This window comes from Pholcus phalangioides, unplaced genomic scaffold (assembly GCF_987345545.1).
Source record: "Pholcus phalangioides strain wild (caught in Gottingen) unplaced genomic scaffold, Ppha-v1.0 ptg000015l_1, whole genome shotgun sequence".
NCBI lineage: Eukaryota > Metazoa > Arthropoda > Arachnida > Araneae > Pholcidae > Pholcus > Pholcus phalangioides.
Window position 1 is genome coordinate 5,372,662 of NW_028301608.1, and position 24,493 is coordinate 5,397,154.

Genomic DNA, 24,493 nt, shown 5'->3' on the forward strand with positions numbered 1-24,493 from the left:
TCAATTAAGTTACCCGTGAATTTGCCGCGGGCTACTGAAAAGTGCATGTATATATAAATAAATGTGTCGCGTGATGCTCAAGAAGAGATCTGGAACAGCCCCGTGGGCTACCTCAATAATGTGACAATCTTTTGTGAGCCATTGACTGCTTTGGTAATCGGTCGTGAGTCATAATCGAATTAAGTGTGTGTGTGTGTGGTGTTTCACGCTTTCCAATTTTTCTTCAATTTCTTTCTCATACAAAATTTTCATTAATATGGAAAATTTTAAAACGAAAAATTAGGATCAACTTTTTACTTTGGAGCTCTATCTATGTTGGAACTTACTCTAATTCCACTTTGGCCACACAAGCCCGTTGGCCCTCACAGAGAAAGGGTGAAATATGGGATATAACCGCTGTTTAACCACGAAAAAAACTTTTGTGAACACATTCATTTCATTTTTACAAATAGATTTGACATCACGGACACTATCGGATAACTCTAGGGGTCCCATTTGGCCCGCCATGGCTTCATTATGTATCGTATAGTGCAGTGGTTTCCAAGATTGTGCTCCACGAAAGATTTCTTAGTGTTCCGTGAAATTATTGGTGCTTGAATGTTAAAAAAGGGTTCTCAAACCTCAATGTGTTTGAATGAAGAACAGGGAAAATACGGTTTATTCACGTAAAACACTTAATGGTGCTTCTCCAAATAAATTTTAATTTTTGTTCATGTATTCAGAGAAATTTCACGAAACTTTTTGAAAGCATTTGACCCTACTAAAAGCAATGAATTTTTCCAAACCACTACCTGCAAGCATTTTGTAGTTTTTCAACGAAGATATAGTGTCAAAAATGTCATTTAGCCCATGGGTCGCTGCTTTTGTGTCTCCAAAGTGCTCGCCATGAAAGTCCCGCTTGATTGGGAATAGTGGAGCCTGCTTTTGCCACAATCCCAAAAAAAATTAACCTCATAAGTTTGTGTGGTGTGAGATTATCTTATATAGTATGTAATAATTTGATTTGTAGTTTTTTAAGATTTTTTTTTTCTTGGCAGAAGACTTGATTTACATGGACCCCCTCTCTCTGCAGAGAGGGGAGCAGACATACAACATAATGCCACACTTGCCAAAACAACAACTTGCAAAGGCTTAATATGATACCGAGTAGCGATGACCCTGACTTCGGTACACCAATTTTTTCAATGTCTTCATATACAGCATAGTTTCCCAAACTTCTTGTACCCTCACCCCCTTCTTCAAAATTTTTTGTTCTCATCGTCCCCCAACTCAAGCTAATCCATAGGATCCTGTACTATACCCATAGCTTCTACTTCCTCCCCGGACCATTCTGTCACCCCCTCAGGGGACGGTATTGCCCACTTTAGAGAACGCTGATACACAGGATGATCCATAAGTTTGCAAATAGTTTAAAAATTCATAAAAATTGAATTAATTAGTGTATTTGATTGAAATGCGGTTTCAAAAAAGTTATTCTCATGAGGAGGATTTTTTTTATTTGGAAAAAAATGTTCAAACTTTTTGTCGATAGAGGGCATTGCACGAAATTCAGACAGAAGTGATTGAACCTGAACCTATTTTCAATCTCTTCTGTGTCCATAACGTTCCGCATCTTTTCCTCAGCCACCTCGTTGGGCATTTTGCCTCTTGTGGCGTTGTATTTGTATTTGTAAAGCTTCAGCCGGCGATTCGTGGTTGAGGTAAAACAACTTCACCAACAGTGTTTTATTCACCAATGTCAACATCGCAATGAAAACCTTATAAAGAGCCACAACTCGGGGGGGGGGGGGGGGGAGGCAGACCAGGTGGGTGAGGTACTTCGGGCACTAGTCCAGAGTGGGGGGGGGGCGTCTAATTTAATTTCTTCTTCTAAATTACACGGGACACCAAAATGTGTGCTTGCTCCGGTTGACAAAGCATCTAGTTGCGGAACGATCCTTATGTGAGCGCGCCAGTAACAGAAAAATTCAGAAATGAGCTGTTAATCGTATCCTGCCTTTTATAGGACTCTGATTTGCGTATTTCCAATGATATGCCTCCGAGAAACACCCTCTATCGGAAAAATTGAATTAAAATGTTTTACATACCAAAAAAATTCGCTTTCATGAGAACAACCTTTTCGTAAACCCCAGTCAAATATGCCCATTTCTTCAATTTTTTCTGAACTTTTAAATTAGTTACGAATTTATGGGACACCCTGTACATCATTCCCTGCCAAGTATGCTTTTCATGAACTAAATGTCTTTCTACGACCTGTTGTGCTGAAATTTTTTGTCTATCTTGCTTAGATCTCAAGATAGCATAAAAAGTTCCTAAATTTCCCACCAGGTTGCGTTCTAACCTTTCTTATCATTTGGCACGTACTCGTATTGATATACCACTACGCAACTTCCATGATTCTATCTGCCATACTTCAGGAGTTATTCAAGATTATGTGAAAAATTTCCAATGTTCTTTATTTCTCTGATTTTTATCCTTTTTTGCTCCCAGGCATCCCAAAATGATTGTAAGAGGCTGTGCATATATCATTGTATGCGAGATCTTCAAGTGGTAATAACTTTTGAATGGATGAAGATAGAACGATGGAAGAAGTGTCTACTTACACTGAATCAGACATGCGCTACATGATAAAGGCAACCAAAAGGCCACCTGGGGAAAAATTCGCGAACTTTTTCACCTTATCGCGACAAATCAACGGGCTCTGAATAAAATTGCAGCTTAAATTTGGGAAATTATGTTTACTGAGATGATAATATACAAAGCTTACTCAGAATGTGTACACTGATTGTAAAAATTTAATTATTAATATTGTATTATTAAAGTTTTTAAACATCGATGTCTCGAAAAATTTTCTTCAAATGTGACGGATGAATTTCTTTCGATATAAAATTGAGAGTTGCAAATTTAATCAATTTGAACATGTTTGTTTTTGAATTGCTTCGTGGGCTTGATAAAAAGATCAAACAGTATCATCTGTATCAGGCTGTATGTGCCTGCCAGAAAGAATATACTACATATAAGCATGCTCTAAATGCAGTTTTTTGATAAATTTGGTAGTTATTCATCCTGCCGCTGTGCGGTCGATACCTCCAATACCTCCTTGATAGCCTAGATGTAGTATCTAGGAGATATTGGGTAGACTCTCATCGTGAGGATTGAACTCGTCTGCGGCAGAGTGTTGGTTTGTTGAAGTGGGTTTTTGTTGTTTCCCAACTTCGAGGCGCGAAAATGAGTTTGCCTCCAATTTGAAAAAAGAAAAAGGTCTCTCCGCAGAGAGCGAGTATACCTTTAGCACGATACTTAAATAACATGAAAATTCAAGAATTTACATCTCCAGATGGCAGCACCAGAAAGAATACGAAGCAAGCTCTACTCTGACAACATAAATACATCAGGGCCAGGCATATACATACACACACGTTCCTGCGTGTACCGATTCGTTAAAAATTCCGCGGAGGAATGTGTACGAGATGCCTGTACGACTGAGTAGTAGTGCAGTTATAGTAGTAGTAGTAGTGTAGCAGTATAGTTATTTATCCTAATGATGCAGCTGGCAGGCGATCGCAATCATTATTACTTTGAACATTTAAAGACCGGATTTACCGACTTCAAATCTCAGGGTGATATGGAAGAGAGCGTTCCGGAAAGGATCATAATTACAAGAACAACATATTTCCAATAGTATTTTAATTCCAGAATAAGTCGCAACGTCTTTGGGATAGATCTTACGGCAGACTAAATTTCCACGGCACACCGTTTGGGATTCACTTATTTGTCTCGAGTCTCTTGTTGAAAGCTTTTAAAAATGCAATATTATTATTATTATCCAAAAAGAAACTGCGTTAATAAAAAAACGTTATTATTTAATGTTATTTTAAACGTTTATGTGTCTGAAAACGTATAAATATTTTTTTTCCCCTTTTGAATCAAAATATAATACACGAATTGCAGCAAGAATATCATTACTATTTCAATTCAATCAAGGATTTCAATATATAAATGTTTACGATATATCTAGGAAAACAGTCATCAACGATTAGTCGATGAAGAAACTAATTTACATGATATTTCCAACGTTGAAACCAGTTTTTTTCGACGTTTGCAGAAATTTGCCACTTGATAGAGATAAAAATTAAAATAAAAAGAAAATTCAAGGATTACAAGGAATCGATCGAAAAATATTTAATGTTGTAAAAATGGAAATACGCATCGTCATGTATATTTTTGGCGGATTTTACGTTTCATAATACTCATTTATTTGCGTAAAAATTGCATTAGATCGACATATCAATCAATATGCAGGCTCTCCTAAATTGTTCACACAGCAGTAATCTCTGCAACCGTTGACTTTGGAGAAACATACTTTCAATTCAAAAAGTTTTCATTCAAAAAAACTTTCATTCAAAAAGTTTTTAAATGATATGCAGTTACTTATATCTCAAAATTTGTTTCAGAGATCGTGTACATACAAGAATAAAGGAAATAACTTTTTAAATTAATAACTTTTAATAAAAAAAATTCCAGAATTAGTGAAAGAAATAATTCCGCAATTGATGGAAATTAAGAATTAATGGTACAATGTGAAATTCCAGAATATTGATGAAATTTAAGAATCGGTGAAAGTATCCAATAATTTACCGTGAATGCGGGAACTCACAAAGAGCGGGGCCCGGTGCAACCACGCCTGTCACACACCACCAAGGGCGGCTCTGATGTAAGCCAATTACGTATCTAGTGAAATAATTTTCACCTCCGACCTAAGCTTGCAGGATCGCAATAACTTCTTTTTCGGCATAATAAGTGTCAATTGTAACTCTTGGCTAATAATGCATTTATTATAAACTAATTTGGAAACGTAAACGGAGTGAATTAGGACCTTAGTATGTCGATTTTCACTTATTTTTCCTTTTTTTTACGTCAACTATAAAAGGCTTTTTAATGCCTATTTTAATCTAGTATTTTAGTGCCGTTTTGCTTGCCTATATTTATGCAACTTTTAGTGCTTAAAAAAACTTCCGGTCTTCACCCATAACACTGCTCAACACTGAATTTGTTCTCAAAGATATTTCAGTGATTTTGGAAAGAAAAAATTAAATTAAATAAAGTGAAAATTAAATTTCAATGGTAATGCATAAGCAGCAAACAAATCACATTGAAGTTATGCGTTATAAATAGGGCTAGAAATAGATTAAAATTTTTAACTGATTGATCAAAAGTTTATAATCGATTAATCGGCCGATTAATGGAATATTGTTTTGACAATATAATATCAAAATAGGTGCTATAAAATATATTTTATTCATTTTTCACTCACCTATTCGGTAGATGTAAACAAATATAGAAATAGTATTAAATTAAGGCTGCCCGCTTCAAGCAATTTAATAATGCTGAACATAATTGCCAAAACCTGTCATTTCCTCACTTGAATCTTTTCATTAAAAAAACCGGTTTTATTTTTGGTTATTATTCACTGATTTCTCGAAACTACTTTCGATTATATACAGAGCTGCTTGTTTTTCTAGAAATTCCTCTCGAATGGAACTTGTGAGGAGATGAGATGATGCTTCCAAGAATACGAAAAATGTACTGTTCATAGTGGAGACAATAAATTTTGGTCTCTCTTGTCTTCTAAAATTCCACACAAACTAAATTTGAAACTGAAATCGTCAGTTTCCGTTGAATCTAATTTGATCAAAATATTGATTCAAATATTTTTAAATATGGTCACTTATCCTGATGATGTCGGGACTAGATGTCATTTGAATAAGACATCTAGTCGGTTTATTCAAAAAATCAAGTTGAATCACAAACTTCAAAATTTTTTTATCGAATTTTAATCGAATTGATCGAGTTGATTCACTCACCTAAAATTTTTAACTGTCATTAACAATTGATCGATTAACCGACCCGATTAATCGAACCAGCCAAAGTTATAAATAAATGCAGTAAATCATTGGCAAAGATGTTTCAGTGATTTTAGAGTCATTTTGGGGCGCTTATTCCGAATTGGTTCCAGTTTTTGAGATAATGCATACTCTCAACAATGTGATTCGTATGCTGCTTATGTTGCAGTTGAAATTTAATTTTCACTTTATCTCAAAAAGTATAGCCAATCTAACAAAACCAGTGCCAGATTCGGAATCCATCACCACAAAATCCCCCCTAAAAATCACTGGAATATTTTTGCCAATGATTTACTGTATTTACAATGCATGGCTTCAATGTGATTTGCATCAGATATTGGGATAAATTGAGAAGCTATCCATACTTAGATGAGACAACCATAATTTTTTATGGGTAGTATTATTTATATTTTACCGTAATCATTAGTTTTATATCGCTCTTATTGGGTTGCTGTATTTTTGTTATAGTTTAGATATAAATTCAGCATTCACATTTTTTATGAGCATCTTTTTCCAGCCATCTCTCTTTGGGTGTTTTGTGGTCTATTTGCATTGTTTTTTGATTTGTATTCTACTTAATTAATTAAAATGAAATTAATTGTCCACTTTATCTCAAAACCTAGGGCCAATCTGCCAAAACCAATGCCAAATTCGGTATCAGCAGCCCCAATATACGCCCTAAAACCATGAAAATTTCATAAGAATTTCATAACTGTTTTTATAGAGCAGTGAGCGGAACCACTAGAGCCAAAGCCTCCGGGCTAATATACTTCCAACTGGCCACTTTATGTTTCTTTTTTGTTAATTGATAGTAAGAATTAAAACAATTATCTAATTGTTTTTTTTTATTTGAAACACTTACCTCCGCCATTCCTGTAGCAGATGAACGGGAAACGCCACACGTTGCCGAGATCGACGGCGAAACCGATGACGGCCAACAGAAATTCGGCTTTTTTGTCCCAAGTCTCGCGCTCGTCCGAAATTTCTGTCAGAGCTGGTGCCGACGGCGATAACGGTGCCGACGGAGAAGTTGCCGAAGCGTTTTGATGATGGCGATGGAGAACTACCGTAGTTTTAACCTCTTCACCTTCTAGTTCTGCTTTCAGGGAGCATTTCTCAAAGGTCGAGTTCGAGTTTGACATCGACATATTTTGGAATTGTTTATTTATTTTCACACGAATTGCAAAAAAAAAAAGCCGAAAAAACGATGACTTTTTTTGTGCACTTTTCAAAAAGAAAAAATTTCCAAAGCAAGTTTTTCAAAATTTTCTTTTTTGGTTGTCATTATTTTGACACGGAGAGAGAGAAAGAGAGAGCCTTGCATTTGTGCGGGAAAAACTGTTGCGCCTTCTTTTGCCGATGCCTGTCATCCGAAAAAGGCGGGAGTTCGGCCTTGTGCGCACTGTCCCAAAATGCCGGAGAAAATTCCTCTCTCTCTCTGTTCGACAAAGAAAAGTCTGATTCACGTCAGAGGGCGTCTGATCTGATATTTGTCCCGGGAATCATTCGCACACAACCGTTCAAACTTTCCACCTGATGAGTTGCCACCCATGCCCCCAAATCCAACCCTCCGCCACACACACACACATGCAAAAATTAATTATCTGGAATTCTCAAAAGTAATAATTAGGGCTGGTCCGATTAACCGATTAATAGAGTCGGTTAATCGACCAATTGTTTTCAATCGCAGTTGAAAATTTAATTTGAGTTAATTGACTCATTCAATCTGATTAGAGTTAGACTAAAATTTTCATTAAAATTCATTATTATTATTGAATTATTATTCCTAGGTATAACATTTCAGATTAGTGACCCAAATTTGAAAAAAATATTTGAGTAAATGTTTACATCAAATACTTTTTGACATGAAGGAAATGTAAGTCGATTCAACGAAAACTATAATAGTTTCGAAATCTGTTTAACTACCCTGAAATGACTGATTTCTCTAAAAAAGCATCAAATAAATAAATTCCATAATTTTTTTGACAAAAATGCAGCATGCAGTCTAAATTTCTTAGGCCAGTATTACACAATAAAAGTTTGATAAAAGTTCTTTTATAAAGCTGGAAAAATGTACCCAATAAGCTGCATTTACTGATTGCATTTGCTCGAATGTAACCGATAATCTTGTTATTTGCATTATTCAAGTTTTATAAACGTATTTTTATCAACATTTTATAGTGTAATACCGGCCGTGATCCATTTCTTTTCCAATATTTGTTTACTTCTAGTGAATAGACGAGTGTAGCTGGGATTATATTATAAAGTTTGATAAAAGATCTTTTACAAATCTTGAAAAGAAAAACAACCAATAGGCCCATTGGTTCCATATCGCGCGATAAGCTTATTGGTTGCATTTTTCAAGTTTTATAAAATAACTTTTCTAAAACTTTTATAGTGTAATGCCCGTTTGGAGAAATGAATAAAGTATATTTTTGTAGCATGAATTAATTAAAAAAGCTACCTAATAAATGTATCATAAAGAAACAGCATTAGAAAATACTCGATTAATCGATTAATTTTTTTTTTTTTTTATTAACCAGTTAATAATTTTAATCGATTCCCAGCTTTAGTGATAATATACCGTATTTCAACGTCTATAAGGATTCCCCTTATATATTTTGGGCTTAAAATTTGGAAAAAAAGTTGAAAAGATATATCTATAATACTATCATGTATAAGAAACCCCTCGTATCTTTGGGGATCAATTTCTGGCAAAAAAGGGTTCCCTCATACACGTTAAAATACGGTAATTTTTCGATACAGATAATCACTAGGACTGGGAATCGATTACAATTTGCTAAAGTGATTGATTTTTTGATTACAAGTAGCTAATCAAAAATTTTTAATCGATTAATCAACTGATGAATCGGATTTTAACCGAAAATCTTCAAAAATGCTAACCATATATAATAACAAACGTAGTATTGCAAGGATGACGTCATTCTCCGCTACCATACGAAGGTTTTTAACAACTGGGTGTTGCGAAGATATATTTTGGAAGGAGAAAATTCAACTGCCCCTGCGGGGAATCGAACCCACGTCCTTTCACTTTCCCGTTGAACGCCCTATGACGTCATCCTTGCATAAGTCCATGTACGGTCCCTTTCAGTGTACACGAGCTCCAAGGAAAGATTGTGAGATTCGGTGCCTCTGTAGTCTAGTGCGTTCACCCGGAAAGTGAAAGGACGTGGGTTCGATTCCCCGCAGGGGCAGTTGAATTTTCTCTCTTTCCAAAATATATCTTCGCAACAGCCAGTTGTTAAAAACCTTCGAAACGTAGTATTTATAACTGCAGTGAGAAACCTCGATATAACGATACTCTGTGGACCAGAGAAAAAAAATCGTTGTAGAAGGGTTATCGTTAGAGTCCCGATAATCCGAGGTGAACGGAACCGAGGGTTACTGAAAACTCGGGATAATTTAAAAAAACAATAAAAATCGGTTTTCTTAGGGGGGCCGAGATCCTTAGGTATGTGTGCCCCACGCCCCTAGAGTTATGTTTTCGTACTTAACACACCTCTCACTCATTTTGTTCCAAATTCCGTGGATTTGATTTAGCGGTTCTCAAACTTTTTCCATCCGCGGCTCCCCAGAATAGTCTAAAACAGGGGTTTCCAACGTAGAGTTGATCTCGGAATCCTTGATAATAATGAGGCTGTTTTTACAGAACAAATTTTTTAATATTTATACGAAAACGTTTGCCCCTACTGTCGTTTCAACAGCAACATAGCCCCAGGACAAAATAAAAGAGGGCTTAAGCACTACCTCTTAATCAGGGGCGTACGCAGGTTCGACCTTTGAAGGAGGCACAAAAGGCTTGGGGATACAAAAATTGTCTTCCGGAGAAATTTTGAGTTACCACCCTTCAAAAAGCATTACAATTAACAGAAATTGGTTAAAATAGCAAAAAAAGGTATTTTCTTCCAGTTAAGAGAGAGAGTCTTACTTAAAAGCTTATCAAAGATCTCAGCTGAGGGTACCTAGTACTAAACCGAACATACACCTCTGCGGAATAATTTTTAACGAATCGGTACATGTTGGAACGTGTAGTGTGCTTGTATGTATATCCATGGTCCTAGCCTATGTATGTTGTCCGACTTTAGCTTGTTTTGTGTATTTGCTAGCGCTGCCATCTCTGTTTAATATTTTGAAGTAAACTTGGTAAATGCTTGAATTTTCCATGCTATGTCAGGTAGGGGCCCTACTGCAGATGTAGAGGAAGCATGTGATCTCCGTGCCGTGCCTAATTAAACTCATGGTTGGGACTCACGTGATCATAACCATAAATACCCAGAATGAAGCTGTTTCTTCCGGTATACAGTCAAACCTCGTTAATGAATCACTCTTGGGAGAGCAAAAGTATGACTTTGTAAGCGGAGTGACTCGTTAAACGGAGTAAGCCCTAGCTGTGCCAATTCCGGCCTGAGCACAATTGGGATTTCCAAAAAAGTGACGTGTTAAGCGGGTGACGCACTAAGGTTTGACTGTATATGCTTATCGACTATAAGCGCAAAAAGCCAAGGATAGCTACATTTTTCACGTATTATTTACGTTATTTTATTGTACACTAGGCATCAACTGATAAAGTTTTGTAACAATCTTGATAATTAAATTTATATTATTGCCCGAAAAATACTCATTAATATATTGTTATAATCTATAATGATTTTTTCATGCAGCACATTCTTCACTAATTCAGTTTCTAAAGATCATTAACGGTTGTGTTTTTTATTTGATAGGTGGCAGAAGGTGTTCCACTTAAACGATGTTTCTCAATATAATACATCCTGTACTATACAGTTGTTTTCTGAAAGGCATATTTTGTAGTTGATAAAATTTTATTGTTTGTGGTTATGGACAAGAGTAACCAAGAAAGGCACAATTTTTTCATGCTTAACAAGTTTACAAAATATGGACGCTTAGAGTCTGAGAATAACTAAAAATGAGAGTACTTCCGTTTATAGAGTTTCTGCTGAGCAGAAAAAAAATCCCTATATTGTATATGAGGTAGTATGATATTTTTTCATTCCCCAAACAGAAATCAAAATTCTGTGAGCGGAGAAAACAACAGGTCTGTGCAGGTGAAATTAAAGAGAATGTGCCCACTATCTGGAAAATAAAAAGGATCCCTGGAACCACTGAAATAAAAAAAAATTGTATTCACCTCAGTAGGATTTTTTTCCTCATTTCAGCCTCAGTTTTCCACGAAATTCGAGCAATTGACAAGGACCACATAGTTTTAGGCCCTCCGATGAGGGCTTTGCTTCCCCCCCCCCTCTTCTTATGCGGATTTATCATTTTATGGCCTGTGGGCTATACAAATTCTTTTGGCGCCATTCATTCCCACATTCTAGTCTATTTTGCTTGACTACTCAAAAATTAACCACCCTGGACTATTTAATATGCCTTTATAAAGATAATGTGATCATCACGTATATGTTCCCAAGAGATCTAATCCGTATGATCTGTGTTTAGCGTGTTTAAGACCCTTCCCCCCCCCCCTCTCACTACGGCTTTGGGCCCGCAGTGTCAGCGGTTGAAGAGTCCTGCACTACACTCCTCGCGACAACGCCCCTGACAAGGTTAGCGACGTCCATAAGGAGCCGCAATGCACACTTTGAGAAAAACAGGCTTAGTTCCTTAAGATTAGACTTGTCAAGACCGATGGTCTCTTTATAAAAAGCTGCCAGGGCCCCTCATATCCATGGGCCCTGATAAGAATATATTACATTATAAATTTATTATAGAGAAGAACCTCAGGAAAATTCTGGTATATTATGGGGGTCCACTGAACATCCCCGGGTAGGGATCCAGGCCTCTTAAAACTGAAATAATTCACATTCGTTGAAAAAATAAAACAAAAGAAATACGTAAAGCGCTTTGAGAAGGAATTTCTAAAAATTCCCAGCGGAAAAATTACCTCGGATTATCCGGGACCTCGAACTTTCGAGACACGAATTACCGAGACTCTACCTTACATCGGGAGAGATACCATCATCATCAGTACAAAATTAACATGTTGTGGTTGGCATTTCTTCTGAATCGGAGTTTTTAGCACCTCCATGAAAAGCATTTGTAATTATTTATCCGCAACAAAAAATTCAATTTGATTATGACATGAATGTCGCTCTCCATTCATGTCATATATATAGCTATCTGGTGGCTCGTCGTCCATGAGCTATTAGCTGATCAGTTTCACCGTCCATTGCACGGTTCCGTTCGGCATATATACGCTCTAGCGAAGGAAAATCTCTATCTCCTCTGTAGCTTAGTGGTCAAAGCACTCGTCCCGAACCCGGGTCCCTCGAGTGTGATGAGTTTTTTTTTCCTTCCTTAAAATAATAAATATCTTCACGGCATCCAGTCTTCTGTATATCTTGCAATTTGATTAGTTGATTAATAAAATTCAATTGATTGTTTAACTGTGTAAAGTGATTTAACGCACAAGACTTTTGTGTACTACGTAGAAAGTAATTTCAGGATAACCATTAACACTAGGGTAAATAGTGCAAAATACCGATGTTATTAAACACCCTCGAAGGAACAAACACTGGTGAGGAATTCAGCAATATATTGAAGGCGATTTTTGAGTGAAATATAAAAAAAATATCATTGCGGTTTCGAAATATCTTGAAAAATATCATTTATAGAAGGATTTATCGTAGTAAAGGATATCGCTGTATCGAGAGGAGGCAATTCCAAACAAGATTTGGAAAAAATAGAGGAATTTCAATAATTTAGAGGGATTTATCGTTATATATATACAGTGAAGCCTCGCTACAACGACACTCGATATAGTGATACATAAATCCCTCTACAACGATGTATTTTTTTTTAACAAATCTTATTTAGAATTTTCTATAGTCAGTTTCGTCTTAACATATGTTCCCACATGGGCATGGCCCGGAAGCCTCAAGAGAAGAAAAGTTGGCAAAAACAATTTTTGCCAAAACAGTGCACTAGCAACCACAGATAATTATTTTCTGTTTTCTCATAATATAAATAGAATTTTTTTTGAGTCGTCCACAGTCCAATCTGTCAACTCTCTTCGACAATACACAGCAAATTATGAAGGCATGTAAGATTTTTTAAGAATGAAGATCCTTCGAGACCCACTTCCAAAAGCACAGATGCAAATTTCACAGTAAATTACAAGGTCGAATGTAAATGCGTCAAGGTGAACTGGATGGCTTTACTACGCTGTCCATACTTTTTTTAAGGATTTGTTTACATTTTACTGTTCAATGCCAGTGTAATCGTTTTTGAAAAATGAAGCACTTTTATTTCTAGCTCTTTGTTGAACATAGTCAATATTGTTTACACCCCTGCATTCCCTAAAAATACAGAAGACAATGATATTTTGTAGTATCAGTATCCAACTGCTTTGTAAAGCAAGCAAATTATTGTTTCACCTACACACACAAAATGTGCACCATAATTTTGAATGATGAATGTTAGTTACTCTCTCAAGACCATGAGGTAGTTAATACAAACTTATTTTTTCCATCCAGACAGAAGAATTTTTAGTGTCTACTCTACTAGTTGAACCCTGAAACAAAACAAACGAGAAATTAATAAGCCAAATGGTCCACATACAACTTCCCTCAAATAACCTTGAAAACGATATAATTTCTGCTTTGGCAGAATCATTAATTGTAATCTATAACATTTGTACTATTTGGCAATATATCGATGATTCCCTGCTCAATTAAAACCAATTACATGAATTCTGTTGATAGGATTTGGTAAAAAAAAAAGTAGTACAAAAACTAGAAAGAGTAGGACAAAACTGAGAAAGTAAGATAAAAGTAGGACATTTTACCCAAAAAGTAGGAAAAGTAGGACAAGTGGGAGCCCTGCTGTTACTCCATTGATACCTATCGATGAAAATAAGATTTATATTACATGTTTCGACGCTCTGACTTGCTCATCGATATGACCCTTAAACGGGAAGTTCCCGTATTTTTGCTCTTTACGACCTCTTTTTTTTTTTCAAAGAAGCGGATTTGAATTTGCAATCTTCACTAAAATCGGGGGTGAAAATCATTTGCATAATTTAGCAATTTTATTATAATGCATTTGACTATGCAACGAATAACAAATATATTCCTCAAATAAATGTGCAGCTTTAAGTCTTTTTTACACCGTAACATATACATTTTCATTCCCTGCATACTTGATGCAACACTTTATCCAAGACTTTATAAGCAATAATGATCAATTTCGCTGACAATTGGCGATTTCTTCTGTTTGCGAACCCAATTTTCCACATTTTTCTCAATTAACTACGGCCATCCCTAACCGTAATGAAATTAATTCCATTTCGATTAGGCATCTGATTGCAGGGTGTAATAAAACTGATGGTCAGAATTGTAAGGATTGATAGAACTCGCCAAAATAAGCAACTTTCACCGCACAACGTGGGGTACGCGTACAAACGCGAGACAGCACCTGCGTGAAAGTGAAAGTGAAGAACACAGTAAAGACAAATATTAAAGGATAAAGAATCTTTATTACAGAAAACTTTACAACAAATGAGCGACCACCAGCTACAATACAGGCGTCACATCGGCGACGGATAGCAGCTGAATGACGGGTTTTGCCATTACCTCCTAGAGAGGTTCAAGGAGTATCTAGGATAGGGGTCTTCAACATTTCTCGAGTCGCGAGCACTGGCTATGCTTATCGTCAAACAGAGAGCACCCCTTACGGCAAGGGTGTTCAACCCTTAGTAGAGTGCAGACCACTTACTTCATTAGTTTGAGAACGTGTTGTTAGCCACTTAAGTAATCTGTGAATGTGCGTGGGTCTTTTAAGTGATCTCAGGGCCGCAACTAGGGGAAGCAGGCGGGTCTCGTGCCCCGGGCGCTGAACCAGAAGGGGCACCGAATTTACCCTTTAACCGCATCCTCTTCATGCAAGGGGCGCCAAAATTCCGGCTTACCCCGGTTGACAAAGTATCTAGTTGCGGCCCTGAGTGGTCTAGTGATCTAATGTTCTGCGGGCCGCTAAAGTGATCTGGAACTGGGCCTGCTGCGTGAGCTGCTTGAGTGGTCTGTAAATGTGCTTTGGCTCACTTAAGTGATCATTAAATATGCTACGGGCCACTAAAGTGATCTGGGACTGTGTTGCCAGCTGCTTGAGCCATCTGTAAATGTGCCGCAGGTCACTTAAGTGATCTGTAAACGCGCTGCGGAGTGATAAGTGATCTGGGACTGTGTCGTGGGGCGTTTGAGTGATCTATGATGCGCTGTGGGTCCTTTAAGATGATCTGTAAATGAGCTGTGGATTGCTTAGGGTATCTGTAAATATGGCCGCAGGCAAATTGTGTGATCTTGGACTTTGCCGGAGGTCACTTCAGTCATCTGTGAATATGCTACGGGTCACTTAAGTGATGTAGAACTACACAGCGGGTCATTTAAGTGATCGGTAAATGTGTTGCTTAGTTAAGTTTGACAAAATTATGGTCCGAGGGCCAAATTGGGCCTGTAGGCCGAGAGGTCAGCATGTAAGCCTTACGGTAACGTTTACATACATATGCTTGAAATCTCCACCATCATTACTCTTGCGTCCAATTTGTCGGGGTATTTAACGGAAGAGCCGATTAAGTGCTCGCGAGCACGAAATCGGGCATATGAGAATCGAGCACTTCTAGTGATTCAGAGAGCAACAAAGGTTGAAGATGGCTGATCTAGGAGGTAATGGTTCTACGAAAGGTGACGTTTCATCCACTACTGGGAAAGTGCCCTCTCGCGGCTCACCGCTTACTTTCCCACCCCACATTGTATGGTGAAAGTTGTTTGTTTTGTCGAGTTTCTATCGCCCACATGTTCTTCACATCCTGGAGCGAGGGGCCCCTAGGCTGGGACCTTTGGCAGGCCTCCTTTATAGCAAATATGTATAGCGTGAAGAAACGAAAAATTATGAAAATCATTCCGGGCCCTGTCAGCCCGGGTGAGGTTCAGCCCATGTGAAGCTACCTTTAGTAAAATCCCCAGCAGCCGATGCAAAGCCTATGGAAAGATATCAAGGAAAAGCCTGAAAAAGTGGCACAAAGTCATCCCAGTATATGGTACTTTAACACGAGTTTTTAGGATTTTAATTAATTGATGGTTATTTTTTATTGTATTTTAACAAAATGAAACTTTTTCAAAAATCATCACCCATATTTTGTGCCATAAAATTTTTTAAAATAATTTTAATAAAAAATCCTCGTGTTAAAGTATGTAACACGTAGGCAGTTAAAGTTGCTATAGTATCTCCTTTATCTCAGAAGGAAACGGATCGATAGACGTATGTGGGTACATTCTTTTGTGTGATGAACAGGGACCTTCATATGGTGTTTTTAAGGGTATTTATGGCAAATATATAATTAAAAGAATTAAATGCAAAATCCATCTTTAAAAATACCCAAAGATACGGCCGAGTTCGACCCGGACCCGCGTCGCGCGAATAGCTTCATATAACCTAATGTACAAAACCTGTATGTGTGGATGCGGAGCCCGCACTTAGGTTTTGACACATGCGGACGCCATCCGGACCCACACGAACACTTCCAAGTTGCGGGCCCATTCAACACCACCTACAGAACAAGGCCTCTGCACGAAGCTTGTGACGTCACTGAAGGTCATTTCACCTATTGCCATTGGATAAAGCAGGTCGACGCATGCGATATCTTTACCTTTTTTTGCAGTATATCCAATGGCAATAGGAGAAATGGCCTTCTTCATTGACGTCACAAGCTTCGTGCGGAGACCTTGTTCTATAAGCTGGTGTTGGCGCATTCCGCATCGTCTGAAAGGCACCGTTATGTAACAATAGTTAAAACTTCTTCCGGACCCGCATACGCTCCGTGCGAGAGGGCCCTAATAAGAGTATCTCTTTTCCTCTGCTTGTTGGTCTTGGAGTTGGGGGAGGGGGCAAATAGTTATGCACGCCAGGAGTTCTCAAAGTGTGCGCCGCCAAAAGCCAAAATTATTTTCGAAAATATTCTTTATATAGAATATATACACCCTTATTCGCGGAGTCCGTGAATAAGGGGCTGTGCAAGTATTACGTCAGCAAATTTTCAGCCACTTTTGACCCCCCCCCCCCCCCGGGAGCAAAATTTCGTCAGCACTGCCCCCTGCCTTCTAACGCGCCGGAAGGAGCCCGTGGATAAGCACTGAATAGGGGAAAGAAGGCCCGCGGGTGGTTACTTAAGTGATCAGTGGCATATAATTACGGATTACTTGAGTGGCCCGGACACATTTCCAGAGCACTTGAAGGATCCGTGAAACATTTAGAGATCACTAAAGTGGCTCTGTAGGGGACTTATCAATAGGGAGAATGGTGGTTCAGGTGCCCAATAACTATCCAAATTTTTTTTCCGTTTTTGGCGCACCGAGTAAGATACCATCAAGAATATTTCATATCTTCAAAAAGGGTGGTTGATGACGTGAGCATCATCTAAAACCCCCTCCCCCCTTGTCATCAAGTCAGCAAATCGGAAACCCCCCCCCCATCGATGCTGACGTAATACTTCAATGACCCCTAAGCACTTAACAGGGGAAAGAAGGCCCGCTGTGAAAAAGTGAGAACCCCTGATGTACATCCTCAAGGCTAAGTTAAGTAACGTGAGGGAACATCATCACCCGCGCTAAAATATCTCCTTGAAAAAAAAGATGTGGCATTTTATAAAGCTGGACGAGTTTTATTGCTCGGCCAAGACAAATGAAATCAATAGGCCGAGTTTTGATCCGATTTACTTGAAAAAAAATCATTTATTATGTACCCTGGCCGAGCAAAAAAAAAACCCCTTCCATCTCTACTGCCGTCACTTGGAGGCCATTAGCTGAAGTTAAGAAACTTCAGCTAATGGCTTACTGCAATGCCTCTACTCAGCAAGTCACGCGTGTAAGGGGGGGAAAAAAAGATTCATGTGGTAAAGAAGACCTATCTGGGCCCCGTCTATTCCTACGATCGGCCCATAGGGCTAGGCATGGAGGAAAAAGTCCGATTCTGTAGCATAATGGCCCGGTACGCAAGAGGTCCTGGGTTTCTTATCCCGTTTTATACTTGAGCTGGGGGGGGGGGAGGGGCCCACTATCTCCAGCCTAGTTCAATAGTCATTCGCAAACATTTGCTTCAAATGATTGACTCCCCTTCCCCAATGAAGCACCAGTGGAATAAACTGGCCAGACACCGGTCCAATGTTCCATGGCGAATATTTGCTTACAGTCCCCACGTCATGACTGTTGGCATTCTTTGAACGATGTGTGACCAGACAGATCAGAAGGAATTCCTTTGACTTTGTCTTCCGAAGCCGTCTTATTTGCGACTGAAACAAAAAACCGTAGTATTTGCGACTGAAAAGTCACAGGGGTTCATTAAAGGGAGGGTAAGTTGAAGGCAGATGTAACAGTAGGTATTTATAGCACCTAACGTGTGTCTGAAGCATCTCAGGGAAAGGATTACACACTCGACCAGCGGCATATAGTTTCTCGTCGATCGATATATAGCATAGTCTCCCAAACTTTTCATTCCATCGCCCCCTTCATCAGAAATTTTTTCCTCTCATCGCCCCCCAACTGAAGTAAACCCATAAGATCCTATGTTAAATCAGTAGGTTCTATCGCCCCCTTGGACCATTCCATCGCCCACCAGGGGGCGATATTGCCCACGTTGGGAAACACTGATACATAGTAACGGAATAGAATATTTACACAATTTTTGACGTATCGTGAATTTTTTTATTTCTAGTGGAATCTCCTTAATTAGTTTTTGTGTGTGTGTGTGTACTTAATCAGATAGTCAAAAATTGGAAAGTTTATTTATTCTGCATTATCCGGATACAATTTATTCCATCCGAAGTTTGGTCCGTTAAGGTTATTCCGCAGATAAATATTACACTGTGACGACTTGAGATAGATTACAACGCACCTATCACTAAATTAAAAAAATAAATGTAATTTACACATTATAAATATATAAGAATAGGTCAAGAGAAAAGGGTATACTGGTTTAAAAAAGTCTTAAATTATTATGATAATGAAATAAATAAATGAAATTTATAAAAGCCTTACACGTCAATTACAAAAAAAAAGGAAAGAAAAATAATGCCCATAACAAAAATATGGAATATCATTGAGCATACCAACGAAGATAAAAAATTATTAACAGATTAATTGAAATTTTCTGAAGTGCGCATGATGTGTTCCTGTCACGATGACAGGCCGGTAAAACCAATGAATATTAACCCATTAACGACGATTTTGACTTTTGGAGGGTGAAACCACTCCCACCATTTATTGACAAAGAAAAAAAAAAATTGAAATGTCGAATGGCAAATTTTCTTACCAAACAGCGTCAATGGGTTGAATTACTAATCGATAAATGCCGACAAACTCATACGCGTGATGTAAGTCGGGAAATTTTTTTTTTTTTTTTTTTTTTTTTTTTTGAACTTTATTTAACACGATGAAATAGCACAAAATAATAAAACAAATTCACCAAGAGATCCCGTGGATCTGTACTGATGAACACGAAGTATCGATGAGTAATTACAATACAATTTCAAGGACAGAACGAACACAAAAAAAAAAAAAAGAGGGGGAGGGAAAAATGTTGATAATTATATCGAAGTAATTCTGCATCTGTGAGCAATTATAGATACAATAGAATACAATTAGATAGTACAATTAGAATACAATACAACATTTCAGATATACAGTATGTTTTCATATACATTATAAATGAAGATTATGGAATGCTAGATTGATGCGAGAATTGTTTTGCGACTTCGACATGTGGAGGCAAACAGCAGGAAGTGTACTTAGACATTTAGAAAATTCGATTTAGCACTGATCGATAGAGCTCTGTTTTTGTTTTTTAAAAATGATCGTTGATGTTAGCTATTGAAAAAAGGTAATTTTTTAAACGTTTTTTCAGTAACGGTATTGAAGGGGGAAAAAGAATATCATGCGGCAGTTTGTTATAAAATTTCGGAATAAGATATGTAAAATGGTTTTTCTTCACTGTTTTATGTATCAAGGGAATATTAAGAATGTTATTGTATCTATTTGATGTCCTTGATAAATTAAGAGGGAGACAAAGTTGTTTTTTATTAAGTAGGAGAATCGATTTATAAAAATATAAATACCGCAAAGGGAGTATGTTAAGTTGCCGGTAGAGATCAAATGACGGAGTTGAGTAATTGCCAGTTAGTGATCGGATTATTTTCTTTTGGGTCTGGATGATGGGTCGCAACGTATTGATGTAGTCACTGCCCCAAACAGATAGTCCATATAATAGATGAGAATGAAAAAGGGAATAATAATATGACAGCAAAAAATGAGTATTTAGATAATGTTTTAGATAATAAAATTTATAAACTATAAAACAAAGTTTTGATTGGATATGTTTTACATGGGACTTCCATTTAAAATTTCGATCTATAACAATACCTAGGTATTTAATGGAGCTTACTTGTTCTAATGGAGTACAGGTACATAAAAGATCAGTAGGGCAGTTTTTATTATGAAAAATGAGGTTACAGTTATCGAAATTAGTGAGGTTTGAGAAACTAATGTATTTTGTTTTTAGAATGTTTATTTCGAGATCATTTGATCGAAACCAATTTCGGACTTTGATTAAATCGTTGTTAATAATATGATCCAATGATTGATGATCATTCTCAGAATAAAGAAGTACAGTGTCATCCGCAAATGTGATTATTTTGGCATTTAGTTCAAGGTTACAGAAATCATTAATATAGATAGTAAAAAGCAACGGTCCCAAAGTAGTTCCTTGTGGAATTCCTCTGTGCATGTTTACTGGACTACTAATATGCTTACCACACTTAACAGATTGAGATCTATTATTAAGATAGGATTCAAATAATTTATAAGCAGTACCTCTAATACCATATGTGTACAATTTAGCAAGCAATATATTGTGATTGATGCTGTCAAAACATTTTCGTATATCAAGAAAAATTGCTATTGTTTGTTTTGAGTTATCTAAGCTATCAACCACAAATTTGCTAAATTCAATTAGTGCAGTTTCAGTGCTTTTGTTTGGCAGGAAACCATGTTGATTTTCTGAGAAAAAATTATTAGCATTTAAAAACGAGTATAATCTACATTTTAAGATAGATTCCAATATTTTGGTTGTCGTACTGAGAACTGAGACTGGTCTATAATTGCTGAGGTCATTCTTGTCACCGGTTTTATAGATAGGGGTAATGATTGCTTTTTTGAGTGATTCTGGGAAAACACCATTTTGAAAACAATTATTAACTAGATCAGAGAATACCTGAATGACGCTGTCAGGAAATCGCTTCCAAACTTTTGAGTTCATTGCATCGATGGAAGATACAGAGTTTTTTAGTTTGTTAATAATTTTCTTTATTTCAAAAATATTAGTTGAAGAAAGAAAAATTGAATTTTGAAAACCACGTACGTAGTTTTTATAGTCATCCATGGAAACTACAGTATTTCTTCCAATACTATTGAAATACAAGTTAAATTGATTGGCAAGAATCAGAGGTTCAACATTTTCTGGAAGTACATTCTCTTTATTCTCAGTGCCTAATATTCTGTTAACAAACTTCCAACGCTCAGTATTGTTACGACATTCCGAGAACTTGAAAGAGTAGTACTGTTTTTTAGATTGCTTTATTTTAGATTTGATTCTTGATTTTATATTTCTATATGCAGTTTCCATAGAGAGGTCATACGGATATTTTCTTGTTTTTATGTAAAGTTGTTGTTTTGTCTTAATCAAATTGCAAATTTCGCCTGTAACCCATGGTTTACCGATCTTCTTCCTTGAAACAATTATTCGGTCACTGGAATGATTTTGGACAATGACATTCATGGTGGATAAAAAATTATCAAAATCTTTTTCGGGATGAGTGTGATCGAATCGAAATTCATAATTTTGGAGAAAATTTGACATATCAGCATACCGAATAATTTTCATTTTCCTATGTATAGTTTGACTTATTTTATCTAATATTGGGGTGGCAAAGTGAAGTTTACAAACGATCGGAAAATGGTCAGTTATGTCTGTGTCAACTATTGATGAATAGTATTTGGTAATATTAGTTGAGTGACGTAGATAAATATGATCAATACAACTATCAGAAAGAGGCCTAGTTTGATCAGTAATTAAGGGGAGGAAACCATGTCCTGACAACATATTCATGTAATCTAGATCGTCATTATTGGGTTTTAATATGTTTATATTGATGTCACCTACCAATAGGACATTTTTGGATTTTGTATTCATTAATATAGAGTCAAGTTCTTCAACAAATTCTGATTTTGAAAATGAGTGTGATCGATATAAACAAAGAATAGTTAATTTGAGTGATGGCTGGTTAATGCCAATCACCTCAGCTGTTTCCATTGCGATTGACGTAATGTTATTATAATTTAAAGATTTATTTGTGTACACCAATATGCCTCCTGAATTATTGTAATTTCTACAGCATGGGAATAAATCAAAACCTGATATTTTATAAAGGTCAGACTCTACATCAAAAATCCACACCTCCGAGAGAATTATAATATCTATATGATCAACACAACTACTTATAAATGACATAAAATGGTCAAAATTGGCCCTAACGCTTCTTATATTCAAGTGAAAAACCTTAAAATTTGCTTTATTACTAATATTGTTACGTTGAATATCGTGAATAACGGAAAGAAACCTTTCTAGATCCTCCAAGGTGCTCATTTTGAGATTTAAATTTTCGTTACTATTAATTGACATGAGATAAGTCATCTACATGACTGATTTTGAACACCCCGGAGTCATCTGTTTTACGCATAAAAACTTTACCGTCACGAATCCAACAATACGCGAAGTTGTGTTGTTGCTTATGTTGTTTAGAATGATAAAACACATTTTTCATGTATGGGCTCAAATGTTCATTAAAATAAACTGGTGTGGGTCGTAGTCTGCTGTCGATCGAAGACGCTTTCAGTTTCTTAGATTTTGCCAACTTGAGAAAATTGTCACGATTAGATTTTTTATCGAACTGAATTATGATCGGCTTTATTTTATCTTTCATCTTCGTAGGCACTCGATGTATAACTGTAATATTGCCCACCAGATCACTTTGCACCTGATCAGCTATTCTTGCCTTCAATTCAATCACATCCTCATTTTCAGTCTCTGGAAGGCCTTGGATCTCAATGTTACAGCGACGGGAATATTGTTGTAGTTCACCAATTTCAATCTGAAGTTTCTTGACTTCAGTTTTTAGCTCAGAATTTTCCGATGACAGTTCTTGTTGCTTTGTTTGTAGCTCAAGTAATTGGGATTGATAGTGCTTGTTTTGGTCACTCAGTTCTTTGAATTGGCAGCACATGTATGATTTCAGTGATTGTATGTTAGCATAGAATGCTTCACTTATTCCGTTCACGATCTCTCTTATATCACTCGGCATTTTTTCAGTATCAAGAGAGAGTAACTGCATATCCATTAATGGTTCGGGATCCGGATCCCTCGTAGAAGTATCCCCTGGATCATCTTGTCTACGTGGATCTTTCTTCGATGACTTGCTTGTTGTTTCTTTACATTTAAAGCATATCCAACTCAGAACCCGATCACGCCTCAGCCTGCGGAATACCAGTTCGCTGAAACCTCCACAACCATAATGGAAGATGTCTTTGCATTTAGTGCAACTAATTGAATCGTCTGGAGTTATGATTGTCTCCACACACCTGGAACACACTTTCTCTGCCATACCGAATAAGATCAGAGCTCTTATTATTTGTATTATATGAATAAAAAAATATTTAACATATAGTACACATCCGTAAAATTATGTGATTACGAAAAATTGTATATGTTATATTAAATTTGAAATGAGTTACGATGAGAAAAAAAAAGTTAGCAAGCAAACAATAATTTTCAGAGAGAGCCTCAACCGTACACACCCACTCGCCTAGCTGTTGCCAATTTTTTCACAATTTTTTCCTCTGTCAATTTACTAGGTATACCAGCAGCCAGACAGTTTATTTGTATTTTGAATGCACTTAAAATTCATCCAGAAATTTTTACCGCATTTCCCGGGATTCCAGGAAAAAGATAAAAAAACTTTGGTCCAATGGTCCACCTTATTGGACACGTCAGAGACATTTTTACCAATGGAAAGAATGCGTTTTGGAAGCTACAACTGTTACTTTTTGAAGAAAATTGAAATGTTTGAGAAGAAATATTAATTTCTCATTAATGCTTACGTATGACAGCAGCAAAGTTCGGCACAACTCTAAGTAACGACTAAATACGTCAGAGGCCACACTAAATAAGGCAAAGCGCAAATTGAGCCGCGTGCAACGTTCGCGACACGAAGCAGGGCAGCTCTCTGTTTTGCGGCCAACGGAAATCAGGACAGAGCAAATTGAGACACGAGGTGACACTACGCTAATCGCGTGTACGCGCGCACTCGTTGGCGCTGCTGTTGAGCCGCGCGCTCGATTTTTCATATTCGGTAGGGGTTTTTTAAAAATTAAACCGTCATTTCGATAGAGTGAGGTAGATAGGGTGAGAGAGATTTCTCTTATGAAAAATGTTTAATATATCAACGTTAT

At 37.0% G+C, this 24,493-nt stretch overlaps 1 protein-coding gene across 2 annotated transcripts in view; it reads right to left on the reverse strand.

Annotated features, from left to right (window-relative positions):
* Positions 1–24,202, reverse strand: part of SerT (Serotonin transporter) — an 88,783-nt gene extending 64,581 nt beyond the window's left edge. Inside the window, exon 1 of one of the 2 annotated variants that reach the window (XM_089242663.1) lies at positions 24,143–24,202. Coding sequence is in view for 1 of the 2 variants with exons in the window: in XM_089242662.1 (XP_089098788.1) it covers positions 6,766–7,051 (286 nt within the window). In the remaining variant the exon portion in view is untranslated. Of the gene's footprint in view, positions 1–6,765; positions 7,104–24,142 lie in introns of those variants that run through there. The other variant, XM_089242662.1, reaches the window with a different exon arrangement.
* Between the last annotated feature and the right edge of the window lie 291 nt (positions 24,203–24,493).